The 22,435-nt window shown below is 48.6% G+C and overlaps 1 protein-coding gene across 9 annotated transcripts in view; it reads left to right on the top strand.

Moving 5' to 3' along the window:
• The window catches only part of GAB3 (GRB2 associated binding protein 3), a 79,820-nt gene extending 60,139 nt beyond the window's left edge, over positions 1-19,681 (top strand). For 4 of the 9 annotated variants that reach the window (XM_080365459.1, XM_080365457.1, XM_080365454.1 and 1 more), the window contains 9 exons: positions 4,113-4,184; positions 4,422-4,638; positions 5,089-5,567; positions 8,102-8,157; positions 9,295-9,550; positions 10,720-10,801; positions 12,515-12,617; positions 13,869-13,982; positions 14,987-19,681. In XM_080365459.1, coding sequence (XP_080221585.1) covers positions 4,113-4,184; positions 4,422-4,638; positions 5,089-5,567; positions 8,102-8,157; positions 9,295-9,550; positions 10,720-10,801; positions 12,515-12,617; positions 13,869-13,982; positions 14,987-15,103 — 1,496 coding nt within the window. In that variant the 3' untranslated portion in view covers positions 15,104-19,681. The remainder of the gene's footprint in view (positions 1-4,112; positions 4,185-4,421; positions 4,639-5,088; positions 5,568-8,101; positions 8,158-9,294; positions 9,551-10,719; positions 10,802-12,514; positions 12,618-13,868; positions 13,983-14,986) is intronic. The other 5 variants (XM_080365460.1, XM_080365458.1, XR_013923792.1 and 2 more) reach the window with 4 other exon arrangements.
• The last annotated feature ends 2,754 nt before the right edge of the window (positions 19,682-22,435 follow it).

A 22,435-nucleotide genomic window follows, 5' to 3' on the forward strand; every position in this document is an offset into this window, starting at 1 on the left:
AGCACCTGGCAGGGTGGCTGTCGGGAAGGGATGCCAGCAGCAATCAGCATGCTGCAGCGCTCGCTGCCACAAGGAACTGTGCCGCCGCCTGCGCTGAAAATGATGGGGGAGCTGGCACCTTCAGGGGAGTCAGCTGGAGGAGAGAGGAAGAGGCCTCCCTCCCTGTTTTCCGACCATTTCTGTGTAAAATCTTGCTTCTACCTCTTCCCAATAGAGCGGTCGTTCCCCAACTGCATGGGACCCGTGGCCACACAGGGAATCAAGAGGACGCCTCAGCCAAGTGGCTGGGCAGGGGCAGGATGAAATGACGTGGCTGTGGGACATCATGGACACACTTTAGCCCATACGCAAGCTGAAACCATGATTGTCACAATGCAATATAGCAGCTTTTCATTGGAGAAACTGCTGTGAAAGTTGTTTAGCCTTTTTCATTAGGAAACCTTACTTTAAAGATTGTAGCTGTGCATTGAATATTCCCTTGGCAGGGAGCTCCTCAGCCCAAGAGGGACCTTTTGTCTTGGGTGACCTCTTCACTTCTTCCATAGCCTCTGGGTAGTGTTCCACATCCTGGTTGAACACCTTGCTCCTCCTGGGTGCAGCCCTTACCTGAAGGTCCCTGCTGATCTCCCTCTCTTCCTTGTTGCTCTACTCTCTCCCACAGCGCTCAGGGCCACAGTGGAGCCTGATGTCCCTGGGAGGCCCCCTCACTGGTGCCTTCCCTGCACAGCGCATGGATCAGGGTGTTGGCAGGGGCACCCTAAGTGGCAGTTACCCTTGGGTTCTTCTTGGCTGCTGGCAGTTGGATTAGAGCATTTCTGTTCCTCCACCTCTCCTCACCCCTGGTGTTCACACCCATCCTTGCCCATTGCTGGGACCTTCTTCCTTTCTGCCTGCACCTCTGATAGTTTCTTTGCCTCCTTAAATGTCTCTCTGTTGTTGTGGGTTTTCTTCTTTTGCCAGTGTGCACAGACTGTGCCATGGCATGGGGTAGTTCGATTCCCCAGTACTGCTGCAGCCACACTGGGGAGCATCTCCCCCACCCAGGGCAGTGTGCTGGGAGCAAAGGGGAGCTGGGATCACTGCACCGAGGGGTTACTTGGAGTGTCTGTGCTCTCCTTGCAGAGGCACTTTCTCCCGAGCATCTTCATTTCATTTCCCCCTCTGTTCCCATACAAAGTGGGGCAGGCAGCATCCCAGCAGCTCGCTCATGGCAGCACCTGGCCCTTGCACAGGAGTTCAGGGGAGGTGTGACAGTTCCTCCCAGCCCATGCTGGAGGCCAGGTGCTGGGGCTACTCCCTCCACACTCCCCTCTCAGCGGGAGGAAATCCCTTCTCGCTGCACAGCCTCAAGGCTGCTCTTTAATGTCAGGCTCTGGCCCCTGGCCGGGAAGGGTGGGTGGCATTTTTGCCTTCTTAGTATGGCCATGCAGCCTGGTCAGGGGTTGCTGTGAGCAGGACCCCCCTATTCTACTGTGTTCCCGCACTGCTGTTGTACTGTAACAATTTTTGGGGAGTGGGCTGGGGTCTAGCAAGAGGGAGAAGCCTTCTGTTTCTCCAAGCAATGGCCCTGCATTGATGGGGAAAGTCACGGCGGAGGATGCTCCATCCTCCACAGTGACTTTCCCCATCAATGCAGGGCAGAGATTTTTTGGGGGGTTAGTACTCTCCAAAGCAGTTACTTTGGCAGCCGAAGCCTCCCTCTGTCTCTCTGGCAAAGGGGGGGGCAGGCACCAAACCTATTCTCTGCCTTCTCACTGTTGAAAGTGGCCATGCATAATTTATTGTACCCAGCTGCTGTCATGGTACAACTGTAATGCACGCTGATTCAGTTACCAGCAGAGCTGGCAGGGACAGGGACAGTCTGCATGTCCCTGAGCCCCTGAAGGTTAGAAAAGGGCAGGTCTGCACTGTCCCTATACCTCCCTCCTGCTAACAACAGTTGCCATGTGGTCTGCAGCTCGCAGCCTTTCCTGATGGGATAATCCGTGGCTAAACCCTGTGAGTACCAGATGGAGTTCAGGCCTGTTCGTTCTCTGTGTTAATAATCCAGAATGTCATTAATTTCTTGTCTTATTCACTGTGGCAGTTTGTAGTTGTGTTTTTGTTGTTGTTTTTTTTTTTAAAAAATAATTTGGTCAGATGGTGACATGAACATGCTTTTCTGAGATCCCTATTGAGTTGGCCCAGTACATATTTGATCATCTTCAGCTTCCAAGACAGCTCTCAGGGTCCCTGCTCTGAAAGCAGTTACCGTCTGAGCCAGCACAATGACCAAGAGAGAAGTGATTTTTCAGATGGGAAGAAAGCAGCCTTAAAGCTCTGCTTTGCAAATGTGAAACCCTGTAAAAGCCATTCCTTCCAGATGTTCACTGCTGAAATCCTGCCGCTCTAAGTACCTGCTCAAAATGAAACGAATGCTTTGCTTAAGCTTGAATTTAAGTATGTGCTGAAGTGCTTTGCTGACCTGGAGCCCACCACTGCACCAGACCCTCAAAGCTAATGGGAGGAAGCAGTGGTGGGTCAGTACTGGTAGATGGGAAGGAAAGAGGCAGCTCCCTCCCCGGTTATAAAGGGATGAGGTGTGGGGTAGTGCAGGGAGAGAAGATCAGTTCTGCTGACTGAGATCAGAAGCCCACTGCGACTGATGGGGAAGTCTGGATCTCTACGGGATTTTGTTTGTGTTTAGTGACGTTGCTAACCACCCAAGTCTTGGCAGCCCTCACCATCCTTCCTGACCTGCTTGCACATATACCTAGCACCCCCCAGGGCTGAACAGTGACTACAACAACCCAGCACAGTGCCAAGGCTTGTTGCTGCGTTGAGCTGAGGACTAGGTATGACCTGTCAGAAGATCTCAGGACCTCAGCACGCAGTGCAGGATCTGGCCTACAGCATGTGCACAGATGGTCAGGGGTTGGTTCCCAGCATTTCCAGCAAATTCTGTATATCAGCGTTCAAGAAATCTGCTTTCTTGCTCCATTTTGAAGGCGTGTTTATGCTTGGTTTGGTTTTACCAGCAGTAGCTGCTTTCTTGTGTTTGTTTTTGCTGTGGGTTTTTTTGTTTTGAAGAAGGGGTTTGCAGTTTTGAATCAGGCTGTGTTTGCACTTTGGCCAGAGAGATGGGTATCTCACTGCTGAGCCTCACAGGTGTCAGGGACAGCTGGGGCACCCAGCGAGCAGCCTGGTCCTTGTACAGCCCTGGTAAGGGAGCTGCCACACAGCAACCTGAAACTTCATTAGAAAAATCTTATTCTCTCATTGATGGCGTATGCTCCTGGTGCCACTGTTAGAGCTTGCTGCCAGCAGATGCCTTTGGGGAGCTGCTCTGCAAAGACATCCTTCCCACCCCACAGCTGCCCATGGGGATAGGTCTGACTTGGGCTGAGGACTCTATTTTTGAGTTGAAATGCCCCGAAAGCTGAGCCAGAGGCTGTGCTTAGCCTTAAGTGTGGCTAAGCCATCACTCATCCATCCCTCCTGCCCTGCAACCCCAGCTCTCTAGCAGGGATGGAGGCTGGGAGGGCAACAGAACCAGACTTGCCTCTGCTGCTGGGCACTGGCGGGGTCAGATGGGCGCGAGTGCCACGCTGGCAGGGAAGGGTGGCTGTGGTGGCTGGAGGTGGACCTGGAGTCAAGCAGGTGGCCAACTCTGTGCAGCCTGGGCCAGCCCTGCTGCCTGCAGCCCAGACCTGCTCCTCACCCCACCACCACCCTTGTCTGTGCTGGGGGGCATTGGGAAGGAGGAAGCAGGGAAAGGGGCACTGAGTACAGGCTCCACTGTGCCTTTTGGCCTCCAGAAAAGTAGTATCCCTTTTCTCAGCAGAGCCAACAAGTCTCCAGCTGGGCGATAACAGCTACACCACAGCTCTCATGGTGCCCAGCCTAGGGAGGCATAAGGAGTTTGCAGATAAATTCAGAGGTGCAACAAATCCAGCTGCTCCATGAGCTGCAAAGCTCTGTTTTGTCCACTGACATCTAGAAAGTGGGGAGAAATGAATCCCTTTCCTTGTTGCCATTAATTTGAAGTGTTGGAGATTAATAATTAATTATTTACGTTAGATCCTAAACAATACTTGATAAAACAGACCACTCTGCCTCGGTACTTTCCTCAGCAGAGGCTGTCTTCATCACTGTCTGCAGGAGAGATGCTGCAGCCCTGCAGGAGCGGGGAACCCCAAAGCAAGGTGGGTCTGCACCTCCTGCAGCTCCTCGATTTGGCAGCTGGCTTACCCAGCCCGGACAGGGGGATCAGCTGCAAAACCAGCATCCCCTCTCCCCAGAATCAGTGTTTGCCTTGACCCATTGCTGCTCCGGGGTGGAACATCCTTGGTGCAAAGGCAAGCTGGTGGTGGCCAGGAGAGGCAGTGGGCCAGGGTGAGTCAGAGCCATCCCTCAGCCGGGGCCATCCGTTCCAATTGCAGGTTCAGTGGAGAGCCTGTCTCACACGACCTCGTCCCCACAGCCATCACCAGCTGCCTCCACCCATGCCTCCCGCATTGCTGATCCCTCCTTCTCGGTCGACCATGCTGCTGCTGACGCGTCTGCTGCGGAAGAGACCCCCAGCGAGTCAGAGTCGGTCTTCCTCCCTGACTACCTCTTCCTCTCCAACTGCGAGTCGGGCAAGCTCAGCCACAACAGGTAGGTCTGGGATCTGTCAGATGCATCAGGCTGCAGCCACCCTCTGCCTGCCCACTGATGCCCTAGGAAACTGGAGTAAACTGGTCCTTGAGCCCTGCCACTCAGGGTAGGCTCTCGAGCACAACAGGGACCAGCAGCCTAATCCAATTTACACAGGGTTTTTCATAGCATAGATTAGCAGTCGAGCATGTTGGCCCGGTCTCCTTCCAGGGTGGGTGGCTGGGGACCTCACATACAGCCCCCTTCCAGATGCCCTTTCTGCCTGCTGCTGCCCAAGGTGCTCCACAGAGTGCCCCAGCCCAGCTCAGGGGGACCTTCCACAGCCATAGGGAAGGGACAGATTTTGTGCCGAGCTGTGGGGTGGGTTTGGGGTTTTTTTTTGCTGTGTGCTTGCTTGGTTGCAACCAGGAGAAAAGGAAGGCGTAGGTCCTGACCTCTGTCTCTCTGCAGGTGTGACAGCTGGTCGAATTCAGACAGATCTCTGGAGCAAACCTCATCAGACGATGTTTTTGTCGACTCCTTGCAGTCCCAGCCCTCCTTGTACCTTGTACAGCCATCCAGCGCTGGCACTGTGCACCAGGATGGGGCCCCACTGGCAAATCCCAGCACTGTGTCCAGGAACATAGACATTAGTGGGCCACCCAGTGACTTTTCCTCCTCTTCTCCACTGCTGGGGACACCGCTGACACCAACCTTTCAGATTGACAAGAGCCAAAACGCACTGCCCTACGGTGTAACCCAGCTGGACGTCCTGTCCAACACCCCCCCGCCACGGCCACCCAAGCCAACCCACTTCTCAGACAGGAGAGGGGACGAGGTGGGTGGTGGAGCCCTCCAGAATGGGCACGCAGGGATCTGCCGGGCTCAGGTTGCTCTGGTGCCCAGGAGGATCTCCTTGTCCAGCTTGGACAACGTGAGGAACTGGAAAGGTGAGTGTATTTCCAAGAGCCAACAAAGCAGTACTGGTGTGAGGGATGGAGCTGCCCATGAGTGCAGAGTAGGCTCCCACCTCCCGTTGTGCCTTCCTGTCCTCCTCCCCTGCAAAATCATACACCACCCAAAGCAACCTGAAGTGCTTGTTTCAAATTAGTTAGCAGGCGGGTTTCAGACCTGTCCCTCACATTCAGCTCCTGCTCTGTAAAACCCCCTCAGTGTGTACACACGGGCAGCGATCTGGTTGTGATCTCTTCAGGGTGACGACTTGCTAGTTTTCCATGTCCCCTCCCTCTCCACAAAAGAAAGCAGCAGAGAAATCAAAATGAAAAGCCAACCACTGAATCAGACCATGCCAAACTCTCTATTTATGCAGGTCCAAATGTGGGCTTGCACATGGGAAATGCCTTTGTAGCTGCGCTGCTTCGCCGCATCCAGTCCTTTCTGTAACAGCAGCCTGACTTTGCAGCTTAGAGTAAAGAACGGGAAGCCAGGGAGACACTGGGGATGGGATGTAATCCAGGTTGAACCAGGGACTCTGTGTGTCCTTGAGCAAATCCCACTCTGTCCTTGCAGGGTAGCCTGAAAACCCACTGCGGAGCCAGGCTGTGCTGCAAAGCAAGCTCTGCTCTGAGCTGAGCTGATTTTTCCACTTGTTCTTGAAACATCGTCATCACAAACAGAAATAACAGTCAAAAACCAGTACATGCAGTATGGGAAAGTTTTATTTTGTGGAGCCACAGAACAGAGGGAGGCAGCTGGAATACCTGGCTGGAAATCATCAAGTATTTTGCAGTGATGTGTCATTTTTGATGGAGACAACGTAGGTTTTTAAGGACAAGTGACCTTTAGACTCTTGTAGTTTGAATGACCAACTGGTGTTTGGGGCTGTTAGATCTTGTTCTTAAAGCTCAGAAGTGAAAGCAAGGAGACCTCTGTCCAGCCTGTTTATCAGTGTACAAACAATTCTTGGAAGGTTTGTGGAGAAACACCCGTCAATGGAATTGGTATTCTTAATCATCAGTTCCATTTGGTTGCTCCCTGAAAGGTGCTGCTCTTGCTTCTGCACATGTGCCGCTCTAATGCTGCCAGCCCACTTGAGACAGTTAATGTTCTTCCAACCCAATTTATGCCAAAATGTTTTTAAGAGGATTAAGTGGCCAAATGTCATGTTCTGCTACCGTGCTGCAAGGTTATCTCTGCCTGACAGGGGGCAGCAATGAATTAATTAGTGCTGCTATTTTTTCTTACCCTAAGTGCAGCTGAAACTATTTGAAAGGTTAAACTCTGTATTAAAATGTGTTTAACAAGATCAGAAAAGGAAACACAGAGAAAGCACCTGTTCTTCACCAGCTCCCAGAGTGAGCCCACTCGAGTTATTTACTTTATTTTTTGCCCATGGCAACATGTAAAAGCTGAACAGATTTAATTAACCCAGTGCAAAGGCAGCGTACGCTGGTGGCGGCGCCACGAAGGGGAACAAGCTGTACATGTGTAAGGCACCTATATCCTGGCACCTGCCACAGCGTTGTGCCTGAATGTCTCTTTACCAAAGTAAAAAATAAACATAGCTGCCCCAGGATAGTGGCTGCACCTATCTGAATGTGTATCCACACTAATAGTATCACTTTGTTCTTGTTTAGCACTTTTCCTTTTATGCTGATACCACTGCAAAGACCCTCAGTTGCAGCACAGTATTGACATCTCCACCGTGAGAGCAGGGGCTGGATTAACATGGTTGCAGGGTTTTAGGGTATTCCCACAGAAAAGCCATTTTCTGCACAGAAAATAATTTTCCAGAAAAGGAGGGTAGCTGTAAACATCATCCCAACTGAATGCTGGATTTCAGGTTTTTTTCCTTTTTCTTCAAAAGTAAAATTGACCTACACCAAGACAAAGGTCAGGCTGCACAAGGGGACGCTGTGACCAGTGACCTTTTCTCTGGCTGTTTGTTCTCCATCAGCTTCAGCCACTTGCACCACAGCAGCATTTCTGGGTGACAGAAGAATATTTCTCCTGCCGTTAAGTTCCCCCATGCACACTCTCGACAATAACATGTACTTCCCTGGCACCTTACATACAAGGCTCCTAATAACTTTCCAAGCAATAATGAATTAAGATTTCCTACAGTCCATTTTCATGTAATTTCCCCAGTTTGACAGATGGGAAAACAGAGTGGGATTAGAGCAGGAGCTGGGTTTAAATTTTTGCTTGGTTGCTTGCTCTCCACACCACACCAGTCTTTCTCAGCAACTGCTTGTGCTACAGGAAGCGTAAGTTACAGCTGGATTGTACATGAACATGTTTCTTGGTTTCATCAAACTTTAAATAGATGCAATAGCTCTTGAAATGCTGCTGAGTTGGTTCTGGTCTTAAGTGTCATTGGATTTCCTCATTTAGGATAAATACTAGGAGCTACGGAATCTTTATAAAGCTCTAGTTATTTTAGAGCCATATGCTTTACTCCAGAATGATCTCCGTAAGGTTGCACTGCCTTATCACATTTTTAATCACTTTTTTTATCTTGCAGCAGACATGGAAGGCAGTTCCTTAAGAAGTCGGGATAAGAGGCTTAGCTTGAATTTGGTAAGTACTCTGCTTGCATAAATTTTAAAGACTGGCACATTATGAACTTCAGAAAGTGAATCATTTCACATCCTGATATTCAGTCTTTTCTGTATTCAGCAGAAGAATAAAAAAAAATGGACACACTTGGCATTGGGCAACTTCTGCGCTGCTGCTTTACAGCCACCAGAAGCCTTTGAGGGAAGGGGAGGCCACAACACTGAGCACCCTGGTTTTAGAACAGACTAATCCAGGTCTGTTGTGAAAAAGGGTGCTGGTAGCCTCAAGAATTAAACTGTTAACCAAGAGCACCTGAGAAAACTGCTTATCTCTTGAAAGAAAGGGTCTAAAGGAGCCTACCACTTCATGATCCTGAGGGATATCTTCTCTTTAGGACGTAGAAAGTCCTCTGCTCTCAAAGTTCCTGTGATTCAGGGCTCTGTCACACCAAAGCCTCCTGATTCAGCCTTTGGCAGACGTGGCTGTATGTAGCACCATCACACAGCTGGTCTTCTGCCTGGCACTGGGTATTGTCCTCTGTGTAGGAGCTCCTTTGCTGCTTGTAAGTAAGCTCTGCTGGTGGGCAACTTAGATTTTTCTCCCCTTTGAACGCTTGTAAGGTTTGTAATCAAGCTCTCTCACCACACAGCCAGCACTAACTTCACAAAATGAATGTCTAGTGTTTATTCCCAGCTATCAGGAGTAACTTGTAGGTCTGCGTGTCTGCTCTCTCAGCTTCCACTGAGAGATTTGCAAAAATCTAGTTCATCAGATGTTCTCCTTTCGTATGCCTTTTTGTACGAAGGAGCCTCCTTCATTTTATAGGTCAGAATTACTGCTGGGAGAGGCAAGTGCAGCCTCACTGAAGTTGGAGGATTTAACCTACTTAAGTCATCAATAAGTTTGGTTCTAGTTTCCGGCAATGACTTGCAAAGCTCAGAAGTGGACGTCTCCAAAGCTGGAGTGTGCATCTGAACTCATGTGTTTGTCTCGTGTCTTTCCAGCTTCTGCCTCTCTGAAAGGTCACGTCGGGACTCTCCTGGCCTGGGGCTCAGCTCAGATCTGTTGCCAGCTCACAGCACCTCCTGGCTTGCAGGGGGTTAGCTATTCATTTATCAACCCATTTCTCTGTTTTTTTCCCCTCCTTTGCTTCTGAAGCCCTGTCGGTTCTCCCCGCTCTACTCGACCGCTTCAGACAGCACGGAGGACAGCTACGTGCCCATGCGCCCCAGCACCTCTCCCTCCGCACCTGGCTCCGACTGTTCACCCGACGGCTACATCCCCATGAGCCCCGGCTCAGCCACGTTTACCTTCCCTGTCGTCAGCACTGAAAAACTCACCAGCCCATTACCTGAGCTTCCCTCGGACCTGGAGCCCCCTCCAGTGAACCGAGACCTCAAGCCTCGTAGGAAATGTAAGCCCAGACCTTAGGTGCAATTGGCAGCCAGGGGGTTCTGATAGTGGGGACATGGGTGACCTCCTTTGACAGTGTCCTCGGCACATTTTAAAGTGCTTCGTGTTCTAGAAGAGGGATTGAATGGCTGTGTAAGTGGCTTATAGTACTGTAACGTATGAGGCGTCCGCAGGGTCATTTGTGAGCCGAGGAGGAGCATGCATATGCCCACTTGCACAGGCTGGGTGGCTGCGTTAGCACGGTGCCTGGCTTCAGATCCCCTCTGACTGCAAATGACCAAATGGATGTATCCTTGGAGAGACAGCAGACTAAATCCTGCAGCTCTGAAGTACGTGTACTGCTGTCTCACCAGCTCCCTGACCTTCCAGGAACAGGACATCCAAACATTCAAATACTCAAACTTGATGTGTGGGCTGTTGGTTAAACCTCTGTTGGGTAGGCGCAGCTGTCTTGGTTTAATTAGGAATTTCCTGCAGATGCTTTTACTGATGGTAATTTTCCACTTGTGCTTTTCATGGCATCTCCAAAATCCGGGTTGCACTTCCAGAGGGATATACTGGGGACAAAATTCAGCTTTGCAGTGGAGAAATTGCCTAAACCTAGCCTACATTAAAGCTCTTTGGGCTGCAGAGCCACAAGGCTGCTCAGAAAATGGTTCAAGAAATGCTACTAGAAAGTGGGGACAGAAATTTAGACCATTGCCAGGAAGCAAAGCAAGTTCAGGTCATTTCTTAGAAGGTTTTGAGGATGGAGTGGGAAATGTACATCAGCTGGTGAGAGGAATGATCTTCATGTCCACGTGTAGGAGCTTTTTGTTTAGAGGAGAGCCCAAACCCTGTTTTGACCTGTAAGGCTGAACTGGCCTCTCCTCTCGAAAGTAGCGTATGCAGAGCAGATTTAAGGCAAGCACGTGGATCTCGTGGAGCATTTGCTCTCCTTATGTCCATTGTATTTATTCTGTTATTTTAGGGTAAATGGGGAACTTTGCTTTCCAGTGCTGACTGAAATGGTCATTTGTTACTGATTTCTGTCTTGGTTATATCAGTTATGTTCTGTGAAATACTCTGTTAGTTTCTTGCTGTTAATATAGAACTGCATTTCTCTAAACAGTCTGTACTTTTCATTAGCTCTGCTATTAGAAATGTAGTTTCTTTTGTATCTACTTCCAGCGCGGCCACCCCCTCTGGACTTGAGGAACCTCTCCACAATCCGGGAGCATGCTGCCGTGACCAGGATGTGGACTGTGCCTTAGTAAGTCAACAAGAAACCTGCCATTCCAATCTTCTAAGCATTAACATTGTGGAATGGAGTTAAAAATAACTTATCACATCCCACAAGAAACAGTTTCCTGGCAAAGTCCACAAACAAAAATTCCCCAGGGCTCCTTCCAGCATCCCTCAGGCTCTGGCTGTCTCTAAAAAGCCAGGCTCCCTTTCACAACAGGCAGCTCCAGTGTGTTCAGCATCACGCAGTGATGCTCAGTCTGTTTTGAAGATTCCTTTTGAAAAGATGGGAGCTGGTCTGCACTCTGGTGTGGCTGCTGAGATGGTTAAAAGCTTCTCATGCCTTATTTATTTTTTCCAAAGTGATAGAGCCATTTTTGTTCCCCAAAATTAATGTAGCAAAAGAGAACCAGGTAAGATAAAGACCTGCCTGACTTGTAGCCTCAGTGTAGACTTCTGCATACTGCAATTCTGCCACACTGCAATTCAGACTTGATCTGTTGGCGTGACCTTTTGTCACTGGAAATTAGTTGTGGGGTAAACACAAGCGCTTTTCGTCCCAAAGCCCAGGTAGTATGAACAGATGATACTGTGGGGCTCCAAGGGCAGCAAAGGACTCATCTTCAGGGAACTCCTGAGCAGGGGAGGACTGCAGCCTGCTGGCTGGGGGGGTCTTGGCACTGCGGGGAAGAGCTGACAGGAGAGCCAGCTGTGCTGAAGTGTCTGTGCAAACGCTGAGAATTCCCACCAACCTCCTCTGCATGCCCCAAACACTCCGGAAAATGGGGTTTTTTCGCTAGGATTAGTGCCAGACAGGGCGCTTGCATTCCCCTACCTCAGGTAGTCATTTGGAGGGCAAAAGGGACACGAGCCAGGCAGTTTCCCAGTTGCAGACCCCTCCCTCAGCCATGCAGTGCAAAGCCGGTTAAGCCCTTTGGCGCTGCCTGCCGCATGCTGCCTGTTAGGGAAACCCAGTAGCCTGCCTTCCAAGCATCCCTGCCAGAGTGCTGTGGTTAATTAGTGCTGACACAGTGCAGAGTCCTGAAGGATAACGAGCTCGGAGGGAGTTTGCACGTTTTACATTAACAAAACTAAAAAAGAAGTATGGCCGGAACTAATAAAGCAAAAGGAATTATACTGTTCATGCTGCACAAAGTGGCCATCTAATTTCCTAATAACTAACCCCATTGTGCTAGCCCGCAATAATTTACTCACGATATACCTCTGACAGTTATGTTAGTGGAAGACATTTCCTTGTACAAGGGCTGAGTCACAGCCAGCCCCATAGCTCAGGCAGCATGTGTTTACGCTGCGTTCAAAGCCAGATAAGTTCCTCTGCGTGCACCTCCAGTGGCTGATTAACTCACATCGATCTCCAAAATGTAGATACCCACACAACTCAGTAGCTGCCCCTTTGGCACATATTACCCAAATGAATGATATCCATCTCTGTGCCCCTTGTTGGAGAATTCCTCCAATGTTTTATGCTTTCTGTCAAACCATAGATGGCAAACTTTCATAAATCCCAGTTAAAAAAAAAACCACACAAAACCCAACAAAACCACTCATAAGCGATATAGCATACTTTTTCTAGAACTAAGGAGTGGTTTTGGACATCCTCTCCATAAAGTCTGCAGCGTTAGTGTGAGTTTATTCACCATATGGACTGTGTCAGGCTTTGGCTTCATTTCAGAGCATCTGTAAGATGCTTCCTTAACCTCTCCTGTGTTTTTCTTCATAGCAATCGAATGAGCTTTATCTCACCAGAAAGAGACGGTATTAATTCAGCAAGAATATTTGCCAATTCAGTTTCCGGAGAAGAGGAAGAAAGTTACATTCATATGGTAATCTTCATTTTCACACAGCCATCCTTTGCTTTATTCTGCTCTGTCACATTGATGGAGAATGCAGAAGTTTGTTTTCTAAGAAAAAATGTTGAGGAGGTTTGTCCTTTGCCTTCTGTTTTTTTTAAAAAATGATGAAACGTTTTTAAACCAAAGACACTGGGGCCAATTTACGGAGAGATAAGGGAAGCCCTTCTTCTGCTCTGCAGAACTCAGCTGTTCACCCACGAATGTTGCTGAGCAGTTCCAAGAGATCACAGGGATCAGCCATATTTACATGAGAACTCATTAAGGCAAAGGAAAATTAAATCTTTTCACCTTTTAAAAGTGTGCCCCTGCAAAATCTCCTAGGAAATGACAGAAAGCCGTTAGTGCACTTCCTAAAGAAACACACCAAATATTGTGCAGAAACAGAACTCCCATTAAAGTCTCTTATTGCTTCTGCTTTGGCTGGTGGCACTAACCCCACTTCCCATCCCATGAAAGAAGAACATCTGGCTTTGTGGCTTCCTTTTCTTCATTCACTCTTTAGCCATATCTTGCGAGAGACCAGAATCTCAGTTTCCTTTGAATTTTAGGTGGAAATGGATCTCAAATCCCTTAATCTGAGCCAATGTCTGCAGATTTGGCTCCATAGCCAGCGCCCAGTGGCAATGGCTATAGAAATATATTGCAAAACTGACGACAATTCCTATGAACCGTAGTCTCAAATTTTAACCCACACCTCTCCTAGATCAAAATCTGCTCAGCAGGGCAGTTCCAGCTGCAGCTACTCCCCATTTGATTCTTCTAGTCAAATAAAACCTCCCATACATTTGTGGTTATCCGTGATTTTTCTGAAATTAATGTTCAGTTGCTAGATTTGAACAGAATTATCACCATTTCTTCAAATGCGTAGTATGCTGATGGTTAAGAGGGCACCCCTGTGAATCTGAGCCTTCCGAGGGCTTGGGTTGAGAAGCTGGGCGTAAGTCCTCCTTGATAACATTGAATGAAAATCAGTCTGGTTTGCTTGTTTTGCTCTAATTACCAGGAGAAAAAGATGTTCCCCGTTTCTTTATGCCATCCTGCAATTATTGGGTGCTATCCTGTGGTCAGTCAACAGATGTACCCTTGGCATAAAAAATGACATGGGTGCTGACCCTCCTCCCTTGTGTTCTGCCAGCCGAGTGTCCAACCTGCAGTTGTGGTCCTGCTTCCTTTTAGCATCATGTTTTAAGAGCATTAAAGGTTTCTTTTCTTTCCCGACAGGAACACAGACAGGCAACATCTCCATACAGTGGTGCTTTTCCATGGACAAGGAAATCTAACCTTGATTACTTAGCATTGGATTTTAATTCTGCTTCCCCATCCCCTGTACAGAAGGTATGAGTCATCTGAAAACCCCCACAGCCTCCTATCTTTCTGTCCGTTGGGAGGAAAACAGGACCGAGGGTCACACTCTGCTAGGTGCCCGAAGCATCGTAGTGAAGCCAGTCGTGTTGCCAGCTGACTGCATTTGTGGCAGGCCCAAGATTAATATAATAAAAGCACTATTAGGGTGATGGCTAAGTGTCCTTAGCGTGACTCACAGGGATGCCATTAACGCGAGCTCGGCAGAGGGCATGAGACTGCGCTGGGATGTGCAGCCACGAGGGCTCGTGGGCAAGTTTGTTGGTGCTTACAGGGTCTCTGTCTGCTCTTCCATTTTCATCAAGTCTCCACAAAACCTTTCCTGCTAGTTTTTCCCCAATTCTCTTTGCAATGACAAGTTTACAGCCCATGATAAATTCACGGGGTAAAACTGTACCATCTCTTGTAACACAGCAAAATGTGCATCTTTATTCTCACATCACCAAAAGCATTTCAATTTCCTTAGCAATGCTCAGAAAATAGATTCTTTGCTCCAAAGAGTTTATGACCTGCCTAGGTGGTGGGTAGGTACCACTGCAAAGCGACAAACTGTTGGTGGTTTGGGCCATTTTGTCTCCTGTGTGTAGTTTCCCCCATCAGCTAGTACTCCTGGATGCAAAAGACTCAAGACTCCTAAGCTTTCTTATTTAAACCCTCCTTGTAGTTAAAATGCAGTTAGGTCATCCCTGCAGCAGGATCACTCAGATGAGAAGAGAATGATTATCTGCATGGAAATAGCCAGAACAGCACGTTTTCCCCGCTCACTGTGCTGGACTGAGTGACAGGGTGACAGATGGATAATTATAGCTAAAGCAGGCTGTAAAGCAGTGCTTTTGTCAGCTGATGTCACTGTGAGCTTCAAGGTGAAGCAATCAAGGAACAAGGGAAAGGGAAAACAGAAAGTCAAGCCAAGTTTCACTAGCATCCCTTTTCAACCCTAAAATTAATACATCGTTTTTTTCCTTTCTGTCACGCAGAAACCTTTTCTCTCAGAGGAGCAGAGAGTGGACTATGTCCAGGTGGATGAACAGAAGACTCAAGCTTTACAGAACACTAAGCAGGAATGGACAGATGAGAGACAATCAAAAGTCTAAAGGAAGAAGCTTTGGGATCTGGAGGATATATATATTTTTTTTTTTTGCACTGGAACCACAATGTTAATGAAGCAGCTATCACAGTAGAGTTCAAAGGCAGAGAGTTGTAAGTGGCTTACAGTCCGTAGAGGAATGGCCTTTTTAATGGAAACCTTTGATTTCAGCTGGAAATAGTATGTTGAATGAGTGAGTGGTTCACTGATGATTAAAGTAATGCATTACCCTTTTTACTGCCCTTACCAGTAAGCTACATGGTACCATTTTTTGGCATGATTCTGCGACGAGTCATACATTTAACGTTAACAAATCCACTACAAGTTGCATTAATCTAGTTAGTCCTGCCTTCTCCCTGTGTTGCATAATTCCTAGTTGCTAAAGCTATTTTTTTATATTCCTACAAATACTGCGGGTGCTCAGAGTGCTTTTATGGCAGCGAGCATCTGACAGGTATTGGTGACTAATCAACTAAGGGCTAAAATACTGAAACAATAAAAAGAACTTTTTAAATACTTAGTGCTTAAGCGAAGAGGATTTTAGAAAATATTTTTCCCCTGGGTTTAAAAGTCTGACTCTGAGCTGATGCTGTCAGAAACTCCAAACAGCACTACGTACTGAGGGGACTGGAATGCCTGGTCTTTGACCCTCTGGGCGACGGTCATTGTATTAAGCTTCTTCCCTCTGTTGTGGCTCATACTTGTCGCCTTTCTGTCTGATGTTTTCTCCCCTGTCTTGAGGAGCGTCGTCGCACAGCGCAGCGGAGCACAGCTGCTCCTCTAGCAGGAGGCTGCAGGCACACAGCTCTTGGCTGGCCAAAAAATAGAAAGGGAAGCTGTGAGCCTGTTTCGGCAAGTCTTGGGAGAACTGGCGAAGGATCAAGAATGCTTTCATCTGAACTGCAGAAGAAATGCCATTGGAACTGCTGGTAGCAGTCGTCAAACTGATTGTTTCACTAGACCCACCCCCCAAAAAAAAAGAGAATTAGGAAGTGCAGTGTGCTCTGAGAGAGGCGAGCAGGCCTGCCAAAATAAAACAACAATGAGCTTATGCGGCATGAGGACCTCTGTGTTCAGGAAGCTTATCTACCTTGGGACTTGTTGCAGGCACTATCTCAGGATCGCATATGTGTATAGTTTATAACATATTTAACTTGAAAAGCTTGGCCGCAATCTTTATTTTAAGGTGGCACACAGCCACTTGAATGGTGGAAGTATGCAGTACCGCTGAGCGACCCACACTGGATTTGATCCTGGCAGGCTTCGCTCGCGTAGGTAAGTCCTGCTGGCTGTGAGAGGTCCGATCCTCTCGGCGAGGACGGGCAGAAAGCTTTCCTCTTTGACAGTGCCAAGTCACCGGCCTCCCTTCGCGTGCCTGTTGCTACCACACTGTATTACTGTAATCTGACATCCCAAAAATGCTGATTTACCAAACAGAGGTCGTAGAAATGTCACTGCAGAACCCACTGGCATTTCCAGGCTCCTACTTGCTGTCCTCTGTGCACCCACTCTGCTTCAGCCATTTGGGCACTCCGGGAGGCTGAGAGACACGGCCGAGCCACACGTCCTGCTGGAGAGGCGGCGTAGCTGACGGAAACACCATTTTCCTCCTACCTCAAGACAGCTGAAGTGCTTGCAAGCCTCACTGCTGCTTTAGCACACATACAAAGCTGGGGATCCGTGGCGACCAGGCTCTAATTAGCTTACCCTGCAAGACCGACGAGGTTCACCGGCGCCTTTATTGACTCTGGGGCAAACTGGGCACCCAGGCTTGCGGGCGTCAAGTGTCCTGGACCAGAGCTGCTTGGAAAACCGGGGTTTGTACTGCAGATAGCTGACCTGCTGTCTTCTCCTACGCTCTTCCTGCCCACCAAAGCTCTAAACCGAAAGTTGGTGTTGGTAAAAGTTTTGCAAAGAATTCAGACTTTTCCATAGAAATCCTGTCTGTCTGGTGTGAAATTTAGTTTTGTTAAAACCTACTTGTTTTGTCCTAAAACTGCTGTCGGAGAGGCCTGAGCAGCCATGCCCTGGGTGTGGTGCTGCTAAAGGGGAAGTGGGTTTGGGGAGAGGCGGTGGAGATCGGCGCCGCCACGGAGGTGTTTGAGATGTTCGAGAGACGTAAGCAAGGAAGGGCCACAGTTTGAGTCGTGTGCCTTTCTGCTCAAAAGAGCTGCCTTTCTTTCAGGGTGTACAAATAACACTTGCCACGGAAAGCTTTTGGTGTGTGCTGCAGTGCTAAAAGAGCAGCTAAGGCGCGTGTCACAGCAGGGGACAGGGAACATCCCCACGGGGCAGGTGAAACTGCTGTGCTGCTGCAGATCCCAAATCGCAGGGTGACGGCACAGCGGCCTCCGAGGCGGCCTGCGATAGCGGACAGATAAGCTCGTGTTTGACCGGAGCAGTTCTTTTCATGCTGTCAGAAAATCTTCTGAAGTGGAAAAACACCAAGTTATTGGAGACAACTGAGTCACTTGTTATTCTAGTTTATTGTGAAAATATTTAAACTTTGAGAAATTAAGGTTAAGGGAGCATTCAGAAGGTTAGAAAAGAAAGAGCTCTTTTGGTATTTTTTCCCCCCCTAAAAGGACATAAACATATAGCTTGGCAGGGACTGTCCTTAGATCAGAACGGCCCCCTTTCAACTTCCATGTGTCCCCTGCTTGCCCCCACCGCTCTCTTACGTTGATCATATGCTGGTCATTGGTTTCTAACTTCCACTTTTTAACTAAAAGCTAAGTTTGGGGGTTTATTCAGATTTTTCTTTTAAGGTCTGGCTTTGCTTGCGGCTCCAGGCTCCGTGATACGCATTCTTGCGTAAGCACCACACGTAAACCAGGAACAATTACAACAAAATTAAAAAAACAGTTTTAAAGGCAGAGAGGTCCTCCCCCAAGGCTTTTATTTTTTTGTTTTAGTCAAATTCAACAATACTCGGAAGAGGGTAAGGAGGAGGGGGATCGGGGGAGGATGGCAAAGGCCGGACCTGCTGTGGCCACCCCATCATTAGGGACGCTGGCGGTCAGGGAGCTGCTGCAGCCCCTGCTGTAGCACCCTACGGGTGCTACATAGCAGAAAGGAGTCCCTGGTTGAAGTCTGTTCTTAACTACTGATCCCTTGGCCAAAGGGGAAAGAAAACCCATGAAAGCACCTGAAAATTGAGTCAGCTTTTGACATCATTACATCTGACAGCGTAGCCCAGGCAAGAGCCCATGGCTGGCACTGGCTCTGGGGTCAGCCAGGAACACTGCTGGTAGTGTCCTCCTTTTGCTGGGGGTCGGTTCTGGTGTTATTTGTGTGTATTTCTTTAAAAAGTATCATGAGAGCTGATGCAGAGAGAGGCTGTGCACCTAAATGAGCGTGGGACAGCCAGTGGTTCCTTAGGAAACTCCCATCTCCTGGGAGGACGGGCACTGCCTGGCTCAGCACTTGCTGTGCCTTCTCCGGCACCACCAGTGTTCCTGGTTTAAAAGGGAGAGGAGCGCTCAAGGAGCAGCATGGTTCTCGCTTGACTGGAAAGGTCACGCTGTGGAGTTGCCAGCTGAAGCTGGGTTGCAGGACGATGTAGGACACAAACAAGCGAAATGGTTTCAGACCTGTGGTTGGTGTTGGGGTGATCAGCTGGGATCCCCCTGCGGCTGGCACGGCCGGTGAGCGGGCCAGCGTGCCGGCACCCAGGCACAGGAGGGAGGAGACCAGCGATGAGATGGAGCTCTTGTACTGAAATCTGTGGCCACTGAACAACAAAATAGCCTGCGACAAACACCTGCTTGAAATACTTCCTAAAGAATCGTAATGAAATCAATTCGATCAGTTCCTTCCTGGAGCGATTTCAGTGCTGAACTGGGAGTTACACACATTCCCAACGTCTTTATTCCGCTCGGGTTTAACAGGGCCTTATTCTGCAGTCTTGCCATGATCATGCGTTTAAGCAAGGCGTAGCAGGATGCAAAGTTTGTTTGCTTTTAGGTCTAAGCTGTTTTTTCCGTTTATAATGCCTTTATTACAGGAGGCAGCATTAAATTCTTTACTGGCAGATAGGAACACTTTACCTGAGAAAAGTCAACAGCCATTTAGCTGGAGCCAGGTGCTTTCGGCCAGCTCACTTTTGCCAGCAGTAGCGCCTGCTCTCTTCCATGTCGCTAATTACATCGTAAGTGTAGATTTTGGAGTTGCATTCACTTGAAGTGATTCAGTGGTTTAGTAATTCAAAGACCATCAGATGCTGTGATGAGAATGAAGCACAGGGCAATGCCTTTTCTTTGTTCCCGTTCCGCAAAACTTGCTCAGGTCTTAAAAAAAAAAATAAATAAAAAAGCCACCAAAATAGCAGACTTTTGCCATGTCAAAGCCAGAATATTTTTTGTTCAAATAAAAATAAACTTTTGTCTTGTGCAAATGAAGCATTATACGTTTTTTGTATTTGTAAATCTGTGGGGAAGCATTAAACAATCATCTCTGTTACGAAGGAGTAAGTCATTGATAGAGGGAAGGGGCTCACCTTCCTGATGTTTCATTGTAATGTTTGTTGTATATATTTGCACATTAAACTGTATATCTTTTTTCTAATAAATTAATATAAAATATAGCTGTGATTTTTCATTATTTTGATAAGCAAAGGTGCTTATGGGGAAAACTTCCACATTTTTCATTTAACGCTTTTTCCATTCTCAAGATATTTTAATTTTTAATTGTAATTAATTTAATTTTAAAATTAGACTGTGACTTGGTCATATAAATTATTTAGAGGAAAATTCAGACAAATTAGCAAACAGATTTCTTACACAGGTATATCAGGAAGATTATTTGCAGGTGACTTGAGAAACAAATAACCAAATTACAACCTGGGCTCATGTCAGGATCCTCCATGGACCTGGGTAAGTTGCAGTGCCCCTGACCCTGACCCTGACCCTGTCCCATCCCCTGCTCCTGCCCCTGCCCCTGCCCCAGCCCCTGCCCCACTGCTGCCACTGCCGTGGCCAAGGGGCAGGAAGGGGCCGCGCTTGCTGACCGAAGATGAAGGCCACAAGCACAAATTTGTTCTGCATATGCTCTGGGCTTGGATACAAAGAGTGGTTGTTATTTAACCTGATCCTTTAATTGCTCTGTGCTGAGGAGCGTCGTGGCTGTTAATGTAATTTCCACACGCAGCGAGCTGGGGACACGGGATCCTTTCAACATGCGTGTCTCGGGATTTTGCGGATGAAACGAGGCACTCCTTGGGAGCAGAGCTGAGCAAGCCTAGCTGCTAAGAAGCAAGGTAGTTTGGGAGCCAGTTTATTTATTGCTTCAGGCAAGTGTCACTTTTGGATCTGCGTGCTTTGTGCTGCTGGCTGGATACCGCTGCGGTGAATCGAGGGACTTGTAGCGCTTAGAGAGCAAATTGATGGAAACTTGGCTGCAGGAGCCAGCACAGGCACGGGTAATTCAGATAAGCCTGCGCCCAGGGGCTTGATACAAGGGAACTGCATGACATTTTGTGTTCAGGCTTACAGGGAGGGCAGGTCGGATAAAAGGTCAGATAAAGTCTGACTGCCGGTTTACGTTTATGGGCTGCTTCCACGTCCTCTCTCCAGCAGAGATGGGGACGGCCCTGTCGGCAGGGAGTGCTTCCCAGAAAAGTGACCTCCCTCTCCTGCACCAGCTTCCACACCCTGGGAGGGAAGCAAGCCGTGACAAAGCCACCCATGGGCTACTTCCCAGAGCAGCAGAGCTGGTTGCCACGGAGGGTCCCAGCACCCGGAGCATCCCTGCAGGCAGGGACACGGGAGCCAACAGCCTCTGAGCTCACGGTCAGGAGACTGGGCTCTGCCCGTAAACGGTGCTGAAACAAAGCAGCAGGAGGCTGCACAAAACTCAGGAAGCTCTCAGACGTCTCGTGCCTCTCTGCAAAATACTCTGGTGATTAGATAATAAGAGTAAGGAGAGAAAACTGATAGCAAAAAGTATGACTGTGTAAGCACTTGGTAGAGGTTAGCCCCTCTAATCGCATCCGCAGCTTCAGACCGTGTCAAACACTTCCCTGAAGCAACAAGCCTCGGAGCAGCAAGCCGGTTCCCAAACCCAGGTCATCTTCACGGGACATGAAGCACAAGCCCTTCCAAAAAGGCAGTAATTCCCTGTTGCCCCAGTGCTTTTTGTCTCTTTAACTCCTTGCGTTAAAAATTTGCTTTATTTTTTGCCAAAGTGCAATTGCTTTGGTCTTTTTTAGCCTGAGATACTTACTAGGGCGCTGCCTTAAAAACGGGCATCCCTGCGTAATCGCGCCCACGCTGGGGGCTGTACCAACACAGGGCTGAAGGTCTTGGGCCACAGAGGTGATAGCTCATTTCTCTCCAGTAGATCTTCAAGAGCTTTGGTGAAGGCACTTGCACATTATTTCTAATTTTTCATGTGCACTTTGAGAGGCAGTGACTGCCTCAGGGCCAGCGGCAGAGACACCTGGGTCTGCGGAGTCCTGCCCTTTTGCCAGCAGCTAATGCAGGCTGCACGCTGTGTTTTCACAGGTCTTAAGATCTGTGCTTCCCCATCAAACAGCATCTAAAGCTCCTTTTCCAGTTGTTTAGGGCAGAAGGGCTTTGCTCTATGCATTATACATATTAAAGGAGCGCGCTGGGTGCCGGCAGCACCACAGCCAGCCCTTAAACACAAAGATTGCGCCTGGTGGAGGCTCAGCCCCTTCCCACCTGGGGAGCTGATCCCGGGCCCTGTTGTAATGCAGGAGTGAGCAGGGAGAGCCCCAACCTTTCATTCACTGTCTTGTTTTGTTCTACTTTGATAATTGATTTTCCTTTCACATCCGATTTTAGCATAAGCGCATTGTTATACAGCTCCAACACGCCCTGCTCTGACAGCTCGGGGATCGTGGCGCCAGCAAATTCAGCGCTGTGTGACAGCCTGAAAAGCCCGTGCCCTGCTGGTGGTGCCCTGCTGGTGGGCTCTCATCGAGGGCTTCAAAGCTTAACGTGGTTTTGGGGTATTCTCCTTGCATGTGTTTGTGGCGACTGTTGCAGTTTGGTTTGCCTCGTCATTCAAAAATGTTCCGCACTTTGTCCGGGAGCTCAGCTACTTGCAAGTGCCTCTGACTATGCCGCTACCTACAGACACTTGGGTTTCTACTGCTGCTGTTGTTTCTTAGGCTCCTTCCCCACATGAACAGTACAGGGGAAAGACCTGCTCTGTATTTATCACCAGAAGGAAAGGAAAAAACCACAGAGCCCTGACACGCAGGCAGCAGTTCAGCTGCCCATCCCAGGGGAACATCGCTCTGCAGGTGCCTCAGCTTTCCCCGGGAAGGCACGGAGCATTTTGTAGGGTCACAGGATGATGGAAGAGGCAAAAC

The sequence above is a fragment of the Falco punctatus genome, assembly GCF_963210335.1.
Source record: "Falco punctatus genome assembly, chromosome: 15".
Taxonomy (NCBI): Eukaryota; Metazoa; Chordata; class Aves; order Falconiformes; family Falconidae; genus Falco; species Falco punctatus.